This window comes from Carcharhinus amblyrhynchos, chromosome 2 (assembly GCF_965287045.1).
Source record: "Carcharhinus amblyrhynchos chromosome 2, sCarAmb.v2.hapA, whole genome shotgun sequence".
Classification (NCBI taxonomy): Eukaryota; Metazoa; Chordata; class Chondrichthyes; order Carcharhiniformes; family Carcharhinidae; genus Carcharhinus; species Carcharhinus amblyrhynchos.
Window position 1 is genome coordinate 65838445 of NC_137325.1, and position 22049 is coordinate 65860493.

The following is a 22049-nucleotide window of genomic DNA, read 5'->3' on the forward strand; positions in this document are numbered from 1 at the left end:
CCACTGTTAATCAGTTTATACCTTAAATTCCGAAGCATACAGTGACATGGCAAATAACACTGCTAGACTGAGGCCTTTTGTTGCTGGAATTCTGGTTTTAAATGCTTGCTGACAAGGCTGACATTTTAGTTCTCTATAATTATCAGGATGGTGGGCGGTTAGTACTAATGGAAATCTTTTCCCTTTTTGGAATTTTTAATCTTCATCTAATTTCCTGTTTATAATACATGGTATCATGAGTACCGACAGCTTCATTGTGGGCAATGAAAGCATGCAGTTGCCATGACATTTTCTCACTATTTTTCATTATTCTGGGTGATGTTGTACAGCACACAAGCATGACGACCTCTGGTCACGCATTTATTTGAAATGCTTCATTTTAAATAAATCTGTTGTTTCAAAACACAAGACCGTGTCAGTTGACCTTTAAAATATCTCAATTTTAACTTCCAATAGCTGCTGACAGAATATACTGCTATTAACATGTACAGGCTTAGGTCAAATATCTCCTCAGACTTGGTCCCACAGCATCAGAAATGCAGCAAAGCCCATTTTATGGGATTTCTGTTGCACTTTAAAGTGATTTTAAAGTTTATTTATTAGTCACAAGTAGGCTTACACTAATACTGCAATGAAGTTACTGTGTAAACCCTCTGGCTGCCACACTCTGGCGCCTGTTCGGGTACAGAGAGGGAGAATTTAGCATGGCCAACGCACCTAACCAGCACGTCTTTCGGACTGTGGGAGGAAACCGGAGCACCTGGAGGAAACCCATGCAGACACAGGGAAAACGTGCAGACTCCGCACAGGCAGTGACCCAACGCTATGAATTGAACCCGGGTCCCTGGCGCTGAGAGGTAGCAATGCTAACAATTGCGTCACCGTGCCACCCTTTAAGTGGTGGGGAAGAAACTCTCAGAAAATTTCTGACCTAAAGTTAGCATCAGAAGTATATAATTTCACATTAAAATGCAGCATGATGAATTTAAACATTTAAGAAGTAATTTTCTGATTTTCTAACAGCAGGGTATCCCATCAGCTGGAACACGTCGGAAGCTCTGGCACACATTGTGTATGACTCCCTAACATTCATGCCAGGTCAAAATCAGAATGTTTCCATGCAAAACATCAAATATTGTAAGCAAACAATGATTCTGAAAATCCGTATCAGCCAAAGGGATGTTTTTGTTAAAAAAAACACCTGTTTTGACAGCAGCTCTTTACAAAGATTATACAAAGTGATGAACTTCCTGGCCAGCAACTTGGCATCTAAAAACCCTTCTGCAACCAGCATAATCTCGCAAATCAGTTCAATATCAGGGACAACCATAGCACAGGGCCTAAAAAAGAAGCGCAAGACAAAGTTAATTGTAATTCCACTTTACACATGAACACACAACTGTAACTATGGAATCTGTATAGACATTGCACGTGCATGCATGCACTCTCTCCATAAGCTGTTACACAGAAGTCAGTTACTCAGCTGTTGTATGCACACTTTACGTTAAACCTCGTATGTCAATGAAGTATCAACTCCACACTTCATAGATAGATAGTGTTCTAAATATTATTAATTAGTGAGTCTGATGCACTTTCTATAAAAAGGAAACAGAAGTATGGGAGAAAGTTCAATTTCTTTTTTTAACAAGAATGCTATCAGATCTGATGTTACTTAGAACAGCTGATGGGGTTTTAGAAAAGGTAAGTTAGGACGTTCTGATCGAGCTCTTTAGGCTGAACAGAACGGTTACAGAGATAATGTTTCCAATATGTGAGACAATCCAAAATTATAGCCATAAATAGAAAAACTAACGGGAATAAGGAGAAATTACTCCAAAAGTGGATAACTTGTTACTACAACGACTGATTAAGGTAAACAGTTTAGGTGTCTTCAGAAAGAAGCTAGAGGAGTAAGTACATGAGAGAGAAAGGAATAGAAAGATATGATGAAAAGCTGCGCTGAGACAGATGGAATGGGAGGAGATCCATACAAAGAACGGCTGGGCTGAAAGGCAAGTTTCTGTGCTGTTTATCTAAATAATTCTATACAATATTTACTTAAGTAACTATTATTGATACATAACAGCATTCCATGGGTCAAAGTTGTTTTAAAATGTCCAAATTCTGTGGCATTGCCATTTAGCCTGCAGTAAATGATTTGATAGCAGATGTGTTCCTGACACTGGAGGGCCAATGGGTGGCTCTCTACAAACTGTAGACCCAGCAGCCAATCTGGGAGCGATTGCGAGAACATAGAGATAGCAAGTGAAGCAAAGTGGACCTTTTCAAAAAGGCCACTGCAGTCTTTCTATAATTGGTGAGGGGCAAATGCCCTTGGGGATGGCCAGCAGTCACAGCTATGGCCTGCCAGTCATGATGAGTCTGTGATACCAATAAATGCACACTCTGCCCTCATTCTCCCCATCACACTGAGCCCAATATGTTCACCTGGAATTAGGCACCGTAATAAATATACCTGGCCGTGAGCAGCTGATTTTGCCACAAGGTATCCTCATTTAAAAGGACTCGGAATCAGGATCACAATGGGAAACTTGGGGGTGATTCTCCTATTCTGATGCGCACATTTTTTGGCACACCAGGATGGGAGAATCGTGTGTTGGCCATTTTGAAGAAGTTGGGGGGATGGCGGCCAGCAATCGAGCTGGCCAACAAACGGGGAGACTGACAGATTGGGCCACTGCACATGCGCAGAGTTCCAGAACTGTCAGACTCCAGTGTGAATAGGCCCCCCCCCCCCGAGCTTTTAATGAGATTCATGATTGTGACCTCTGCATTGCACACAGTGTGGGGAGATTCAGGTCTGAAGTTGAATTGAAGAAACAGTTGTGATTTACATCAGTTTTCTCGCAAATTCAGCACTCTTGGGAGAGTCGCCCCCTAGACTAGAGGTCAGCGGCACAAAATTGGACCTATGAGCAGCGCAGGCTTGGAGGGCTGAAGGGCCTGTTTCCTGTGCTGTATTGTTCTTCGTTCAATACTCAAAGGGGATCATTCTGATTTTGATCGACAGAGAATCAGCTCCCTATTTTACAACTCTCCCGTTGAGATGAAAATCGAAAATGATGTATGATGGCTAATCCGATATTACCTGTGACACTCTATCGGTGGAAGTCAAAATTACCTCCAAAAGTGCATGGTTCACTTTAAAAACACATTATGCTTTAGACACAAAGATTATTGGCAGAATTTTCCTATTGCACCTGTCCCAAGAATCGTAGTGAGCAGGATACAGGTCATGCGAAGGTCTGTTGACCTCTGGTGGGATTTTCCAGTCTTGAGGCATTCACAGCTGGAAAATCCTGCCCTATATTCATTTTTGTTAAAGCAGGTTAGATTGAAAAGTTTCTTTTATTCAATATGCTGCATTTAGTGATTTGGTGGCCAATATTTCAGTCAAAGGATATTGGGCTGGATTGAACACAGCCCACTGCATTAAGAAAAACAGTGGCTGGGTACATTTACACACGGGGTAGACCCCAGTGCCAGTAACCAGCAGTGGCAAAACCTCCGCTGATTAGATTAGAGGGCAGCAGTGAGATTCCCAGCTGCAAGATATCAATTATCCTCATTAATCAACCGATGAATACCCATTATCCTTGAGCCAATTGCATGGCTTTCCCACAACCTCTGCAGGATGCCGGCAAACATTAACAGGTTTGCCAGCAGCCTCTCAGATACTCAACAAATATTGTAGCCCACTGACATTTGGTGTTTGGCCAGATCCTGTTGGATCTAACTGATCCAAGAATGGAAACTGATTTCCAGTCCTTCCATAGCCAGAAATCTACAGCTAGTGCAGTATTCATTTGGAGCTGTAGTTTTCTGCCTACATTCAAATAAGTTTTATTTTTTAACTAACCAATCAAGGGGATCAACATAGGCAGCATTTGCATGTTGAAAGCCAACCCCCTGCCCTTGATTCTGTTGGTGGCATGAAGAGCTGCTAACCTCTGATTGGCTAGCAGCTCAGTGGGCGGGACCTCTGCTACTAGGGCCTTCAATTGGAGGAAGACCAGACCATGGCTATTTAAATGTTGAAAGATGCTTGATTTCATTGGATTTGCCCCAGGCTCTCATGGGGACTCATAACTGATTCTCCGATCATTAGATGAGTCCCTCATTGGCCCAATAGAATCTGGGCCAGTCTTTTTTCCAGTAGATATATTAGATAGTAAAGTCATTAGGTGGATTCCCTCAGGATAGCACTTCCAAACGGAGTCACAGTGGTTTTGTTGTAATACTCAGAGTTGATGTCTGTAGTCAGCAGGCACTTTCATCAGCAGTACTCAAAAGAGGTAACTTCACCTGCCTGAAAAGTGCTTTAAGATTTTCTGGGAGCTCTGTTCGACCAGCATAACCGGGATTCATCGTTATAAATATGCCAACAGCAGGTTTTAAAGTAATCTCTTCCCCAAGAAAAATAAATCTGCAAACAATAAATAAACTGTCTAAATCAATGTGCATTAATAAATGATGACAACAAAACTGTTCTTTTATTATGTTGTGCTCACCTCTTCTTCTTGTTTTTAATGGCATCTTGTATTGTTTTGACCTGCACTGCAACAACTGATAAAACTTCAATGGAGATCCGATTAAACTCATCAAAGCAGCCCCAAGCACCGGTCTGTGCCAAACCTTTGTAGATGTTTCCTATGGACTGTACAATGCACAAGTAATATTCATACTCAGTTCTAATAATGTTTAGCAAGGTTAATTTTTTTCTCTCCACAGATGCTGCCTGACCTGCTGAGTATATCCAGCATTTTTTATTTTTATTACATATTTCACAGAATCCAAAGTATTTTGCTTTCGTGTTGTTGTATTATTCATATATTTTGTTTTGTAGATAGGAGTTAGGTGCATAATGTCAGTGACTAGATACATACCTTATAATCCATTTGCTCAGAACAGTTGAAGACATACACCATTATGCCTAAGGCACGCCCAAGATCTTTAGTGGTCTCTGTTTTGCCTGTCCCAGCAGGACCTGCAGGTGCTCCACTCATGGTTAAGTGAAGAGACTGTGTAAGGGTAATGTAGCACCTTCAAACCAAAAATAGCAGTAATTTTAACAGGTTGACAAGCATAATAAAAGATGCATTTTTACATCAACTTCTAACAATACTTCATTTGTAAAATTTGTGCTTATAATATGTTTGAGACACTTTAACTTTGTTTCACTTCTCTTTGCCTTCCTATGTTTGCTTCCTACTGTTCGCCTCAAAGAAGCTTTGCTTTAAAAACTTAATACTGTTTTAAATAAAGAAAACAGGGAAATAAGCTGTCTTTCTCTATATTTATATTTTCCTTAACCTTAACTCCTCTTTCACAATCTCCCTCGGTCTCTATCACACAATATATCTCTGTTCTTTTCTTTCGATCTCACAGGTATTAGAAATTAGAATCTGTTTCACATGCATTAGCAATTCGCAAAAAAACACAGTGGGTAATTTAGTTGGCTTCAAATTCAATGTATTTCTTCTCGAAAACTGAAGCAAATCAAATTATCTTCTACCTCTCAGGCCCTTGGGATTTATACCCTCTGAAGGTTATACAACACAACACAACAAATACAACAAGCATACGATTAGTACACTTGTCATTTTTCTATTCACTTACTCATTCATACATATGTATATCTTTGCCTCAGATTGTTTTTAAAAACATTGATTTTATCTCAGTGAAGTTTTTGAAATTTGTCATCTCAGATTTCAAAAGAATTTGAGGCAAAACTGAAGGTTTGTAACCTGGGAATTTGAGCATTTAGGCACACTGAACATGCTTCAAATGCATAAATGCAGCTCATTAGTCATCAAAATCCAAGCCCAGGCTTTTGAGGGAGTCTCGAGGCCTTCAACTAAGAACTCTAATGAAGGAATTATAAAACACAATAGATAACACTGTGGATACGTTTCCTAATTCTATTGTTTAATAGCCCCGTTTTTGAATTTTTTAACTGCTTAAACGCTTCGACAGTAGAAATATTTGTTATTGAAAATAAAAGAAACATGAAGAAACTTTGAGAGAGCACCTTTAGCAATTTGTAGGAACCCAGTGGCCAGACTATGGGTGGGATTTACCAGCGTGTTCGCCCCAAGACTGGAAAATCCCATTTGAGGTCAAGGAATCTTTACATAATCCATGTCCCACCCACTAAGATTCCCGTGGAAGGCAGGATGGGATACTTCTGCTCTATGTGATCAAAGTAGTGAGTGTACATTGGCAAAACCAACAATGCCAAATTTACAACACAGGAAATTATAATGCAAAACATTGACACAGGTGAGACAAAAATCCGGCAACAGGAAATTAAGTTGCGCAGACAGGAAGTACACATAGAAATAAGATTTGTAATAGAATAAAGTTAAATATTTCTTTCATGGAATCATAGAAAGCCTACAGTACAGAAAGAGGCCATTTGGCCCATTGAGTCTGCACCAACCACGATCCCACCCAGGCCCTAACCGTATATCCCTACATATTTACCTACTAATCCCTCTAACCTACACATCTCAGGACTCTAAGGGGCAATTTAGCATGGCCAATCAACCTAACCCGCACATCTTTGGACTGTGGGAGGAAACAGGAGCACCCGGAGGAAACCCAGGCAGACATGAGGAGAACGCGCACACTCTACACAGGGTCCCAAGCCGGGAATCAAACCCAAGTCCCTGGAGCTGTGAAGCAGCAGTGCTAACCACTGTGCTACCATGCCCCAATAAATAGATGCCTTCGGTCTTCCAAGAACTTATTTTTTCTTTAGTTCTTCATTTGTAAAATATCATGCATCTTTGAAAAAGGTTTTAGTGCAATGACTGCACTAACAGCACCAATTTTTACATTCAATAACCACTAAACAAAACTATGCCTCCACAATTCTTGATATGCGCTCAAGAAGCAGCGCACTAACAGTGAAATGTTGTAAAATTATCCCTTTTATCATCACAATTTACAAAGTTTTTTTTATTAGATCTATTTTGTATTGTAACTTTCTCCCAGCCATGTCCTAAATTGATTAAATAAAACTTTGTTTTGGAAGTAATTATACTTTAATAAAAGGTTTCTCCAGAAAACATTTACTCAATAAATCATTGGTGCAGACATATTCTGATTACTAAATGCAGAGCATGTCCATGTGCTTCCCATATATCACTGACTGTTTACAGACCAATTATGAAATACACCTTTTTAGTCTCTCCCAAGGAACACTTACAAAAAATTTCAAAAATAAATAATCTGAAAAAATAACTACCCAGATATCTTTAAAATTATGTACTGGAATTAGTACCAACATGTTTTGGTATTGTCTCACAAGCTGAAGCTGCCAATATATTTCATCAATAAGAACCAACCAACCTACCCTTAACATCCAATTGGTTGTAGGACACAACTGTAACCAGAAGTATGCTTCACATATTGCTCACACACTGCATCAGCCTTATAATTTCTTCTTTCAAATTTGAACCTATGGCACTTATGTAAATATCATATTCTAATTTAAATTTCTGCTCCGATTTATTTTTTCTGTACAATTTGCTCAATAGTATTTGACCTGAACAGTACAATATACTATCTTGTTAACTCTGATGTTTTCCTTAACACTTTACAGTCACTTATAGATGAAATATGGGAAATATGTTTCACGTGACTTGTGAAAATGACTACAGTTAGTGGCAGTTTAGGAGATGATGCATTGTAACTTTCTGGCTCCCCAGTATCAGATTTAGAGGGTACATTAATGATGTGTTAGGGAATCCCTCTTGGAGATTCTCAGCTAAGGGTTTACCTGGTAATTGTCCAGAAGTGCTAACTTCCCATGGACAATTGCGCTGCACTGGGAACCATCTGACAAATTGATTTAAATCACTAACTTCAGATAGTTCTATCAGTTTTACACTCAATTATTCTAAACGTTAGAAGAAGTAAAAGCACTTCTAACTTCAGTGTAACAATCTTAAAGACTCAGACTGAATGCCACATGGGACACCTCCAACACTCCCAAATCCCCAGGGAACATACCTTCTCCCAGGCCTTTTCATTGAGCATTTAAGGTCACTTGCTTTAGGGCAGCTTGCACTGTAACAAAGAGGGGGTACGTTCTCCTTCACTCCACTTCTTTTGGACTTCAATGCTGGAGCCGAGGACATGCTGCATTGTCTGAATCTCACCCAGCCTGAATTAGGAAGGTCAGGCAATAGACACTTAAGAATTTTGGCACAGCTAAGTGGGTACAGAGTGTTGCTGATTGCCACTTTGAGAAAGTTATGGCCTAAAAATTCCCTTGTAACAGGTCTCAGGATTAGCATTGCAATAACCTCTGACACTGCCATCTAGTGTTGTTGTGTTATTGTCTTAGAGAATAAGCAGTACAATGCTCGCAGATCCGAGACGTTTTTATTGTCACTGCAATCAATAGAGAAAGCGGAAACCACTGAGTTAATGTTCTGTACTTGAAGCATTATTAGTTAATTCTCTCCAGTTTTACTAATGCTAACTGCAAATAACCTTAGGGAGTGATATGCTTTCCCCATGTCACAATCTTTCATCTTTTTTGTGTGGCCTCTTTCCATGTTAGGAAGGTCACGTGTTGCAACCCACATAGCACCCAAGCCTGCCATTGGGTACTGGAAGTCTGAAACTGGCCTGACTCAGTTCCTCAGCACTGACACTGGATATCTGGTCAATTGTCACTTACTATAATATGTTGGTTTCAGACCTCTAAGGTGGCTTTCAGCTGTTTAACTAGTAAACAAAACAGTCAAGGGACATTGTAACTTCTACTGCCTGGTGAAAACTGAGCAGATAGAGAGTTAAAATGAAGCTTACCAACTTAGATATCATCCCTTATGAAATATTGTTTAAAACTTAAATTAACTAATAAATGAAAAAATGTAAATAATTTATGGTACAAACAGTACATTGTGCAGCATCTGGAGAAAATACAATTAGGTGGCTATAGTAAATTCTTAATTTAAGGAGAACAGCTAAATGTCTGGACATGGAAAGTGAGCATTACAGATGGAAGAAACATGTACATTTACATTTTGTCTTAGACAATCGACAGTGGTTTCATGGTCATGCTAAAACATTTGATTCCAGATTTTATTTTTAATTGAATTCAAATTTCTCCATCTGCCTTGGTGGGATTTGAAATGGGTCCCTAGGGAGAGCACTACCCTCTGTCCCTGGATTAACAGTCCAGTGACAATACCATTACACCATTGCCTCCTGTGCTATTTTGTGTGGCCTCTTTCCATGTTAGGAAGGCCACATGTCACAACCCACACAATACCCGATGGCAGGCTTGGGTACTGGAAATCTGAAACTGGCTCAACTCAACTTCCTCAGCCCAAGACAAGTATCTGTGGCAAAATCTTTGGGAAAAATGGAGAAGGGATTGGTAGTAGTAATTTGGAAAGATATTATAGCGCTGGAGAGAGAGAGAGAGAGTGAGAGGATATCATGGAGGAATTAAAGACAGAATTTACGTGGTTAGAATTAAGAAACAATAGAGATGCCATTCAGATGCATTTACAGGCCACCAACAAGGGGAAAGATACAGGAATATTAGACAAAGGTTCAAGAACTATAGAATGGTAATAATGAGGACATCAATTATCCTAACATAGGCTGGGATAATAATAGTGTAAAGGTCAGAGGAGATAAAATATTTCAGAAATGTGTTCAGGAAAATGTTCTTGACAGTATGTTTCTGGCCCAATGAGGAAGGCATTGCTAGTTCTAGTTTTGGGAAATGAGGTGGGTCAAGTGAATGAAGTATCAGTAGTGAAACGCTTAGGAAACAAATAGCATCACAAGGTTTAGTTTAGCTATGCAAAAGGGCAATGATCAGTCCAGAGTAAAAGTACTTAAATGGAGGATGGCCAATTTCACTGGGTGGAGAGTGGATCTATCCCAGTTAGATTGGAATTTAAAGTTTAGCAGGCAAAACTGTAATCAAACAATGACTGGAAATGGTGATTTGGTTACAGTCAAAGTACATTCCCCCAAGAGGGGGATGTAAGGTAATCGAAGATAATTTCCTTGATGCTCACCAGCTCCTTCTGAAGGCAATTTGGGACAGACAATAAACATTGGTCTAGCCAGCATCCCATGAAAGAATAAAGATATAGAATAAGGTGAAGCAGTGAAGGGTGCATATGACAGGTGTCAGGTTGATAATAGAGTGAGAGTTTGACTAAACAAAAAAAGACATTTGGAGGGTTCATTGCAATATGTGGCTGCAAACAGACAGACATACAGAAAGCCTTAAAGAGCTGGTCATCCATGCCAACCATCCTACCTGATCCATACTGCTTGTTACAATCATATGTGGCTGTATAACTAGTGATATTATATAGTATCTTAAACATTTGCTAAAAATAAAGATCCCACCAGGTTGCACTTGCACCCTGACTGGTTGACTCACTGAATAGCGTTAACTCCCAAGTGTCTTTCAAAGAGTAAAACTCTTACAGACAGGCAAGTGTAAAGGATACAATTGGAAAATAGGTGGAGGACAGAGGAATTTGGAAGTAAATGTGCAGTAAATCATTCAAGTGGTTGGGCAGAATGAGAAAGTGGTTAGAAGCATAAGGGATCCTTGGTCTTTGTAAAGGAAGGAAGTTATGATGAACTTCTATAAAACACTGTTTTGGCCTGAACTGGTGGCACACTGGCTCAGTGGCTGGCACGGTGGCACAGTGGTTAGCACTGTTGCCTCACAGCTCCAGGGACCTGAGTTTGATTCTGGCTCGGGCCACTGGCTGCATATTCTCCCTGTTCCTGCATGAGTTTCCTCTGGGTTTCCTCCCACATTCCGAAGAATTGTGGGTTAGGTTGATTGGCCATGCTAAATTGTCCCTTAATGTCCCAGGATGTATATGTTATAGGGATTAGCAAGGTAAGTATGTGGAATTTCAGGGACAGGACCTGGGTGGGATTATTGTTGGTGCAGACTCGATAAGCCTAATGGCCTCTTTCTGCACTGTAGAGTTTCTATGATTTTACGATTGTGCTCATATGCAGGCACTGCTCATGAGGAAGGATGGGAAAGTTTTAGAGTGGGTGGGGAAAAGGTTTACAAGAATGGGATGAGGGACTTCTGTTAGAAGAACAGGTTGGAGAAACTGGAGCTGTTCTCCTTACAGAGGGAAGAGAAGAGATTTGTACCTGATGGATGACCATTTGCACCAGGGATTGAGCTGCTTAACGAGCAATCCATAACAATCATCTCAGACAATGACTATCTTCTTAAATGTCATCAGAAAGAGCAGAATTGCTTGTCCTGTATTTTTAAATGTTGGCCAACTCAGTGTGGAAGCTCACCAACTCTTTCACTCTCCTGAATCAGCAACCTACATCAACAACAGCTTGACAAATTGTAAATGAAGCCCCAGCCTGAAAATGTTCTGAACCTCACATCCACAAGACACTGCCTCAGTCTGCTTGCTTCTTGCCCATTATTTGTCCAATGGTAAAAGCAGCTATTCCATGTATAATGTCACAAAACATGGATCAGAAATGACATGTCAAAACTGTGGCCTGAATTTTACACTCCCCAACCAGTCGGTTTTTAGGCAAGGTGGGGGGGCATGGAATTGCAGTAATGGGATTCCCTCTGGGTTACCACGCATCCTGACCTCACAGTGATTTTACACTAAGGTGACCAAGACCTCAGATGGGAAGCCTGCCCTTGCCTCAATTAAGGCCTTTAAGGGGCCACTTTCTGCCCAGCCTCAATATTTAAACTGACAGAAGCATTAACCATTCACGTGGGAAGGATAGAAATAGTCAAAGTTAGATCTCAAAAGGGACGGATGGGGAGTTCCACTGGACTCCAAGGGTCCCCATGTGACTGGACACCCTCCCCTTGAGGCCTGCGACCTCCAGACCTCCCTCTGGCTTTTCCCCATAGACCCTGATTGCTCCCCCCCCCTCCTTGAGACCCCACAGTCCTTCCCTACCCTCCTCACCTTCACCTTGGGATCCCTTACACTTACCTTGTCATGCAGCTCTGGCATTAAGGTTCAGACAGATTGGTGCATTGCACTTTCTGTCCACTGCAGTGTTGTCGCTGCAGGGGTAGACAGCTCCCAGCCAGTCTCAAGTCTTGTCTAAAGCCAATCAATGCCCATTGTAGTGTAACTTGGCTGACAGCCATTTGGAGTCAGTGGGGATGTGTTCCCCACTAACTCTGGATGGCGGGAGGCAAGCCTCTGCCTTCTGAAAAATTCAGGCCACCCTGTTAAACAAACTTTAAAGTTTAGAGTTTAAAATGGATTAGTAATATTTACCTGTCAGTCAGCGGAGTGATCACCAAGCGAGGAGTGTTGCCCAAATATTCATAGGAGTACTGAAACTGAGCATCACAAATGTTGACAAAGCAGTGACTCTGTTTGTTGTCCCAACGGTGCCGCAACTGAGACAGCCAAGCAAAGGCTTGCGCGTTCGCAACCTGAGATAAAGACATGTACATTTATGTTGACTCGGTGAGGAAATTGGCTGAGTCGAAGCAAACAGAGAATCGGGATACCTGGCAGGTAAACTGATTAGCAAAATGTTACAAGTGATATCCCATTTAAATATCGGTTGGAGTCTCAACTACTCACTAATGACGAAGATGACAGGGTAGGAAGCCACATATTCCAAAATTGTTGACGGCAAAAAGATAATCAGCATCTTAAGAGTTTGGATGGAAAATATAAAATTAGAAAGAAAGATTGATAGATGACATGAAAAGGCAAAACCATGGCAAATGAATTTAAATGAAGGTAGATGTGACGTCATAGAAACATAGGACTTAAGAACAGGAGGCCATTTGGCCCCTCAGGTTTGCTCTGCCGTTCAATAAGATCATAGCTGATCTGGTTGTGATTCCAACTCCACATTTCTGTCTGTCCCCCACAACCATTGACTCCCTTAACTATCAACAATTGATCAATCTCAGCCTCAAATAAAGTCAATGCCTCAGCCTGCACTGATTTCTGGGGATATGACAAGGTATTTTCAAAATGGTAAAAAAAATTAACATGAACAGGTACAGAAAATAATCCAAATGGTGGATAGAATGCTGGCCTTTATATCCAGAGGGCTAGACTACAAGGGAATAGAAGGCATGCTTCAGTCATGCATACAAACTGCAGCACTGCAAACAGAGAAAGGGCAACTTTGATTTACTGAAAATGATACCCCAGACTCAGATTAAAGAAACAAGGGTCACATTTCCAGGAAATTAGAAGGTTAAGGGGTGATTTGATCTAAGTTTTTTGGGGGTCATTGGGTGCTACTCGGATTGGCGGAGTGCCCCAGGGGTCGGTGCTGGGGCCTCAGCTATTTACCATTTATATAGATGATCTGGAGGAGGGAACCGAGTGTATGGTGTCGAAATTTGCTGATGACACCAAGATTGGTGGAACGGCAAATTGTGCGGAGGGTGTGGAGAGTCTGCAGAAGGATCTAGATAGGCTTAGCGAATGGGCCAGGAACTGGCAAATGGAATTTAATGTTGGCAAGTGCAAGGTGGTCCACTTTGGTAGGAATAATGGTAGGAAGGACTATTACTTACGGGGCAAAAAACTGCAGCAGGCGACAGTGCAGAGGGACCTCGGGGTCCTTGTGCATGAGTCGCAAAAACCCAGCTTGCAGGTGCAGCAGGTGGTCAGGAAGGCAAATGGGATGCTGGCCTTCATAGCGAGGGGGATTGAATATAGAAGTAGGGAGGTCTTGCTGCGGCTGTATAGGGCATTGGTGAGGCCGCAGCTGGAGTACTGTGTGCAGTTTTGGGCGCCGTACTTACGCAAGGATATTTTGGCCTTGGAGGGAGTGCAGAGGAGGTTTACTAGGCTGATACCGGAGTTGAGGGGGTTGAACTATGAGGAGAGGCTGAATAAACTAGACTTGTACTCGTTAGAGTTTAGAAGAATGAGGGGAGATCTCATTGAGACGTATAAGATGATGAATGGGATGGATAGGATAGAGGTGGAGAGACTCTTCCCGCTCAGAAAGGATAGTAGGACTAGGCGGCACAGCCTCAAGATAAAGGGGGGGCGGTTTAGAACGGAGTTGAGGAGGAACTTCTTCACTCAAAGGGTGGTGAATCTCTGGAATTCTCTGCCCGTTGAAGTGGTGGAGGCTGCCTCGCTAAATATTTTTAAGACGCGGGCTGATGGGTTTTTGATAAGAGAGGGGATCAAGGGTTATGGGGAGGGGGCGGGAATGTGGAACTGAGCCATGACAGATCAGCCATGATCTTATTGAATGGCGGGGCAGGCTCGAAGGGCTAGATGGCCTACACTTGCTCCTATTTCTTATGTTCTTATATTAAGGAGAACCAATAGTGTTAGATTGGGATAAACTTTTTCTGCTGTTTGGGCAGTCTAGGATTAGGAGGCACAGGCTAGAAATTAGATTCAGAGCATTCAGGACTGGAGTGAAATTAGAAAACATTTCCTCACATCCAACATGGTAGAACTTTGGAACTCGGTTCCAAACTGGCAGGTGGTGGATGGAGTTGGGGCCACCACCCCCAGACATAGATCAAAGTTTTAGAAGTTTATTTATTAGTGTCACAAGTAGGCTTACATTAACATTGCAATGAGGTTAATGTGAAAATCCCCGAGTCTCTGCGCTCTGGTGCCTGTTCAGGTACACTGAGGGAGAGTTTAGCATGGCCCCCAATGCACGTAACCAAGTCTTCTTTCCGACTGTGGGAAGAAACCAGAGCACCTGGAGGAAAAACATGCAGACACTGGAGAATGTGCAAACTCCATACCGACAGTAACTCAAGCTGGGAATTGAACCTAGGTCCCTGATGCTGTGAGGCAGCAGTGCTAACACCATGCCACCATACACTGGCTCAAGCATTCAGAATGATGAGGCATGCTATTTCAAACGCCTGCCTCAGTTCTCTAGGGAATTTTATTCAGTTGGCTACTTATATTTTAGGCCCTACTAGCCCTTGGCCTTTCAGCCATCCACAAAATACCATCCAAGTGATCACATGCTCTCCAACCATCCCCATGGTGCCAATAGCTCAGTATCAACTTGTGACCATTAATGCTTAACCACCCACCACTCTTCTCCCTTAGACACTCCATCTTAGAAGCCATGATGAGATTAAATGAAATGAAGTTCTAAATGTCTCATACAGAGTTCACCATATTTAAAACACCATTTACAAATTCTGTTCAAAACTTTTTAAATCCCATCAGATACTTAATCCCTTATAAAACAGACTTGCAATCAAAGACAACTAATCCCTTAATAACATCTGGGCTGCTAAATTGTAAACCCAGGACCCCTTTTGAGATAATTATAGGTTATGGAAATCAGACAAGCATTAATAATGACATGATGATAGCTCTTAGGGTAATGTCAACAAATAACTATTGTAACTGCCAGCCCATTTTCATTACCTCTTCCTCATAGAGGCATGCTTTTTTTCTCTCTTCTTTCAATTTTGGGGGCTTAACTAACTTTACAGTTGGACAGTTCCATAGACACACTCTGATTTTCATATATTTTATTTCAACTCTAAAAATTCATAACTCCCACACACCTTGTTAAGGCCCCTGTGAATGTGACAAACAGTTTGTTGAAACTCAGCATTAAGTTTAAATGGCACAGCTGAGTTTGGTTTCTGCCACGTGAGAGTTCCCTGGCCCCTTTCCCGTTACTGCTCAAAACAGGATCGATCACAAATTGGGATGGGACACCTGAATTTGGGTTCCACCTGCCATCTTGGAAGGTCCAGAGTTACCACAGCTCTGTGCAAATCCAAGTCACAATGTCTAAATTAAAGGCAGTGTTTATATTTTAGTAAAAAAATGCATGAACACCACACAAATCACAAGAAAGGTAGCACAAGGGGAAAGTAATCTGCTCAAGAGAATGGAAACAAAAAAACTTCTCCAACATGCCTTTTGAGCAATGAGCTTTGCCACAACATCCCGAGCATGGACATCTATAGTGCATATAGTCATAATCTTCTGCCTGTCGCCTGATGTCAGTTCACCCAGCAACATGTTGATCAGAGCATTCAACTGCACGATCTGCAAGTTCAAAATAAATACTCCATTTTAGTCACAGGAACTCAATGCGTAGAAAGTAAACAGAGCCTGCAGACTGAGCAGTTACTATGACAGCTGACAGAGTAAGTTCCCAACACTTAACTTCACTCTGTGGCCAGATTTCAGATACAGTTTGACAAATGACCACTCCATTCCTGACTTGATTGTTTTCGAGCAATTTTTGTTTCAAAATATTAGCTTTAGCATTACATTTAAAATAAAGGCCTAGAAACTGGATATCAGCCCTGCCCATTTTACTGATGTTAAAAAGCAAAAGGGTCTCTAATAAATTTTCCCAGAAACTTATTTGATGCAACATGCACATACAGCATTAGAACACAATAGCTTGATGTTGTGCTGTCATTGTTTTTGCATGTTCACCATATGTGACTTCACCAGAATACCACAAATAGTGGCATATAAGGTGACCCCATTTTGTCAGTCTAAAAAAAGTCATGTTTTCGCATATACTCAGTATATAAAATTGCTTTTCACATGGCAAGTTATAATAGTTGCGTCATTGTGATTTCCTCAGAATTTGCTAGCTTCTTCAGTCTAGAAAACATCTTGTTAGAAGTAATGGTTTTTTGTTGAAAACACATTTATTTACATACTAGCTATTAATAAAGGTTAAAATAAGACCAAGACAAAGCTGGAGTCACTCTCAAGACACTTTTCAGTCATCTTCACTCAGTGAGTGACAGCACTGTGAAAAAAGTTCTTGCGCACATGCTCAGTAGTTATTATTGGCACTAACCTTTTACAGTAGTCAACCTCAAGTTTTCACCCCACAACTGAATGTTTTACCCAACAGTACCTTATAACCGGATGCAAGTAATCAGTATGGACTATATTGCAAAGATATGCACATCTTTAAGCCATGCCCAATCTTTTTGTTACATGCCAATGACATTTCGAAATGGCAACCACCCAAACTGCCAGTCCACTTTTATACTCAGCACATCAGTTGATCCTTGTTTTTGGAGGAATTTTTCAAGTTTCAAAGATTGACTGAAAAGCTGACATCAATGAAACTCAATATGAAGGAAGTTCTACTTGTGGAACCTGCTCGATTTGTGAAATACAGAAGATAGCTGTCACATCAATAAGAGTAAAACATATACTATTTGCTTCAGGAGAATTTCCACATGGGTTTGTTTCAATCTCACACTAACTTTGGTGGAAATTGTGTTTCTGCATTTATTCAATCAAGTTGTAATTGGATATGTGGAGAAGCTCCACAGAAATTCTTATCAGACACTTTACATATCAACAGTTGCAAATATTACAGCACCTGGTTTCCTATTCCAATATTATATGAAGCCCCATATGCCAGAATATTTCCCCAGCTGAAGAAAACTGATATCTGGAATTTCCACAGGGGTTCTCTGTCAGGTGATCAGCAGAAATCTTAGGGAAACAGTGATACCATGTTAAAGGATTATTGTCTAAATCATGCAGAAACAAAACCTTTTTGCATTAATTCCCACGTTTACCAGGTGATAACTGGTGGACAGGAATAGATTCCTCAGCCAAGTGGCTTTCAGGTCACTATAACTACTAGATTTAAAAAAAGTCCAACCACTATAAGTGAGACTATAAAACTCACTGAATTGAAGATGCAGGTTCTAGTAGTTATACAGGCAAACTTGCAAACTCATTGATTGGGACCTGTTCTACAATACTGCAAAGAATCTGCATCCAGATTCTGATAATGCCCAAAATGTATTTCGATTTGTGATATAACTAGGAAATGCTTCTAACAGGCTTTAACAGACAGCAATTTTTACACTAAACCTGACATATAAATAGGCATCTCCAGGTGCATTTCTCACCATCTAACTGTTTTATAATCATGTGCAATCGAATTGAGTTGCAACCGAGACTTGAAATAATATTACTAAACCAATTAATAACAACACCTTTTTATCTCTTATGCTAGGATAACAGTAGCGTTAATAACCTGATTAAAAAGCCCCAAACAATGCACAAGACAATTTATAATTACATTTTGCTACTATTGCAAGTCACACAGCTTGCTATTTTAATATTGTACAACTTACTTTTATTAAAGCTTTGAAAGTAGCATTTTGTACTTATTCCTGTATGTTACAACAATAACCACACTTCAAAGGATCTTCACTGGCCAAAAATTGTTTTGGGGGGTTATGAAATGTACTATATATAAATGAAAAGGCTGGAGAGCCTTACATCAGTGGTAGGGAAATTATTGGAGAGGATTCTTCGAGACAGGTTTTATTCCCACTTGGAAATAAGTGGATGTATTAGTGAGAGACAACATGGTTTTGTAAAGGGGAGGTCATGTCTCACGAACTTGACCGACTTTTTCAAGGAAGTGACGAAGATGATTGATGAGGGTAGGGCAGTGAGATGTTGTCTACGTGGACTTCAGCAAAGCCTTTGACAAGGTCCCTCATGGCAGACTGGTGCAGAAGGTGAAGTTGCATGGGATCAGAGGTGAGCTGGCAAGGTGGATACAAAACTGGCTTGGTCAAAGAAGACAGAGGGTAGCAGTGGAAGGGTGCATTTCTGAATGGAGGGCTGTGACAAGTGGTGTTCCTCAGGGGTCAGTGCTGGGACCTTTGCTGTTTGTAATATATATAAATGATTTGGAGGAAAATTTATCTGGATTGATTAGTAAGTTTGTGGATGACACAAAGGTTGGTGGATTTGTGGATAGCGATAAGGACCATCAGAGGATACAGCAGGATATAGATCAGCTGGAGACTTGGGCGTAGAGATGGCAGATGGAGTTTAATTTGGACAAATGTGAGGTAATATATTTTGGAAGATCTAATACAGATAGGAAATATACAGTAAATGGCAGAACCCTTAGGAGTATTGATAGGCAAAGGGATCTGGGTGTACAGGTACACAGGTCACTGGAAGTAGCAGTGCAGGTGGAGAAGGTGGTCATGAAGGCATATGGCATGCTTGCCTTCATTGGCTGGGGTATTGAGTTTAAAAATTGGCAAGACATGTTGCTGCTTTATAGAACCTCAGTTTGGCCACACTCAGAAATAGTGTTCAATTCTGATCGCCACACTACCAGAAGGATATGGAGGCTTTGGAGAGGGTACAGAAAAAAATTACCAGGATGTTGCCTAACATGGAGGGCATTAGCTATGGGGAGAGGTTGGAGAAACTTTGTTTGTTCTCATTGGAGCAACGGAGTTGAGGGGAGACCTGATAGTAGTCTACAAGATTATGACAAGCATGGACAGAATGGATAATCAGAAGCTTTTTAAGAACATAAGAACATAAGAAATAGGAGCAGGAGTAGGCCATCTAGCCCTTCGAGCCTGCCCCGCCATTCAATAAGATCATGGCTGATCTGTCGTGGCTCAGTTCCACTTTCCCGCCCTCTCCCCATAACCCTTAATCCCCTCTCTTATCAAAAACCCATCAACCCGCTTCTTAAAAATATTTAGCGAGGCAGCCTCCACCACTTCAACGGGCAGAGAATTCCAGAGATTCACCACCCTTTGAGTGAAGAAGTTCCTCCTCAACTCCGTTCTAAACCGCCTCCCCTTTATCTTGAGGCTGTGCCCCCTAGTCCTACTGTCTTTTTTGAGCGGGAAGAGTCTCTCCACCTCTATCCTATCCATCCCATTCATCATCTTATACGTCTCAATGAGATCTCCCCTCATTCTTCTAAACTCCAACGAGTACAAGCCTAGTTTATTCAGCCTCTCCTCATAGCTCAATCCCCTCAACTCCGGCATCAGCCTAGTAAACCTCCTCTGCACTCCCTCCAGGGCCAAAATATCCTTGCGCAGGTGCGGCGCCCAAAACTGCACACAGTACTCCAGCTGCGGCCTCACCAATGCCCTATACAGCTGCAGCAAGACCTCCCTACTTTTATATTCAATCCCCCTCGCTATGAAGGCCAGCATCCCATTCGCCTTCCTGACCACCTGCTGCACCTGCAAGCTTTTCCCAGGGTGGAAGAGTCAGTTACTAGGGGGCATGGGTTAAAGGTACAACGAGCAAGTTTTAAAAGAGATGTACGAGACAGATTTTTTACACAGCGTGGTGCGCGCCTGGAACTCGCTGCCGGGGTAGAGAGCGGAAGTGGATATGGAACTGACTTTTAAGGGGTGTCTTGACAAGTACATGAATGAGATGGGAATAGAGAGATATGGTCCCCGGAAGTGTAGGGGGTTTTAGTTAAGTCGGGCAGTGTGGTCGGTGCAGGCTTGGAGGGCCAAAGGGCCTGTTCTTGTGCTGTAATTTTCTTTGTTCTTTGAAAATTCTTTAGTTATGTTACTATATTAGTCTTTTTACAGGTCACAAAGATAGCCAAAACATCTGGGTATATTTTGTTCATACAGAAATTTACGGGAGGTAATGGAACAGGTAAATTGAAAACCTGTTTGAGTTTAGAGCATGGATTTCAAGAGCGAAGTTTACACATGCAACAGTTATTTAGCAGCGAGACTGTCAAATGAGTGGAAGATCAATCAACTGGGAGTTCAGGCACATTGTCTGCTTCATTTCATATTCCAAAAGAAGAGCACATTCAGCAAATTAGCATGCCAATTTGACATCTTTTGGAAAAGTGAATGCAGCCGAGAAGCGAATACGACTTTCTTGTAGACTATCAACAAGCTTAATACTTCCTTTGACAGCTCATATCCACTCTGAAAAGTGCAAAATCTCTGCAAGGACAAAGGCAGAATTAGATACAGGATGCAGAACATTTTATTTAAAAGCTTTTTCAAGGGAAATCGTAGAACTCACATAAATGATCTCTACTGAGAAATGTAACTTATATATGCTGACAGCTTCACAATCAATGAAGCTTTTCATCACTACTCACTAAAGGTTCCCAAATGAAGGTGTGTCACCTCAATTAAGTTAACTATTGCTGAACTCATCTCTAAAATATTATATTTTCTTCCAATTCTTTTAGTAGCCTAGGGCCATCAGAGGATACAGCAGGATATAGATCATCATTCCTACATAGACATAGATCATCATTACATTGGAGTACAATGTAAAATTAATTGTGAAGACAAAAGAGGCTGGATGAATCTGGAGTTGTGAAGTTGATCCTGTTAAACATACATGTTTATGTAGAGTATCAGCTGGACACCTGTAGAAAAAAGCTGGGCAGAGATAAGGCTGCTGATTTTTGAGCCGTTAGTTTAAATGGATGAAAAACCTGCAATGGGCATTATCTTTCCGGTACAAAAACAGAAAATGCTGGAAAATCTCAGCAGGTCTGACTGCTGTAATTCCTGTGGCATAAGTCAAAGGTGGAGACAGTTGCTTAGGATTATAGAACAGAATCATAGAATCTCTACAGTGCAGAAGGAGGTCATTCAGCCCATCAAGTCTGCACCGACCACAATCCCACCTGGGCCCTTTTCCCATAACTCAACATATTTACCTTGCTAATCCCCTGACACTAGAGTCAATTTAGCATGGCCAATCAACCTAACCTGCACATCTTTGGACTGCGGGAGGAAACTGGAGCACCCGGAGGAAACTCACGCAGTTACAGGGAGAATGTGCAAACTCCACACAATAACCCAAAGCCAGAACTGAACCCAGGTCCCTGGCGCTGTGAGGCAGCAATGCTAACCACTGTGTCACCCATTAGGAATTGGGAGACAGCTGTGATTTACGAGATACTTGATCAAACTTTAGAAGGGAAACAGGGAACAAATGAAGGTGAACAACATAAAAGCAGAAAGTGGAAATCCTGTAAAAGACCAAGCAGCATTTCTTCAAAGTGTGTATTCCTGAAAAAGAAGTAGCAGTGAATTAAATCCTTATGATAAGCATGTCTAAACACAACAACTTGCATTTTTATAATTCCGTAACAAGAAGCTTCTCATTGCACTTCACAAAGGTGTGATCTAACAAAAAAGGCAATATTATGGAACAGTCAACAAAAAACTTGGCCAAAGAGCTGGTCTTAAGAAGTGT

At 41.2% G+C, this 22049-nt stretch overlaps 1 protein-coding gene across 1 annotated transcript in view; it reads right to left on the reverse strand.

Moving 5' to 3' along the window:
- LOC145359772 (dynein axonemal heavy chain 11-like) overlaps positions 1–22049 on the reverse strand; it is a 375870-nt gene that overhangs the window by 224275 nt on the left and 129546 nt on the right. The window contains exons 31-36 of the mRNA XM_080214554.1: positions 15942–16073; positions 12318–12478; positions 4908–5064; positions 4533–4678; positions 4331–4447; positions 1202–1340 (exon numbers count right to left, since the gene is read on the reverse strand). Of these exons, the coding sequence (XP_080070680.1) occupies positions 1202–1340; positions 4331–4447; positions 4533–4678; positions 4908–5064; positions 12318–12478; positions 15942–16073 (852 nt within the window). The remainder of the gene's footprint in view (positions 1–1201; positions 1341–4330; positions 4448–4532; positions 4679–4907; positions 5065–12317; positions 12479–15941; positions 16074–22049) is intronic.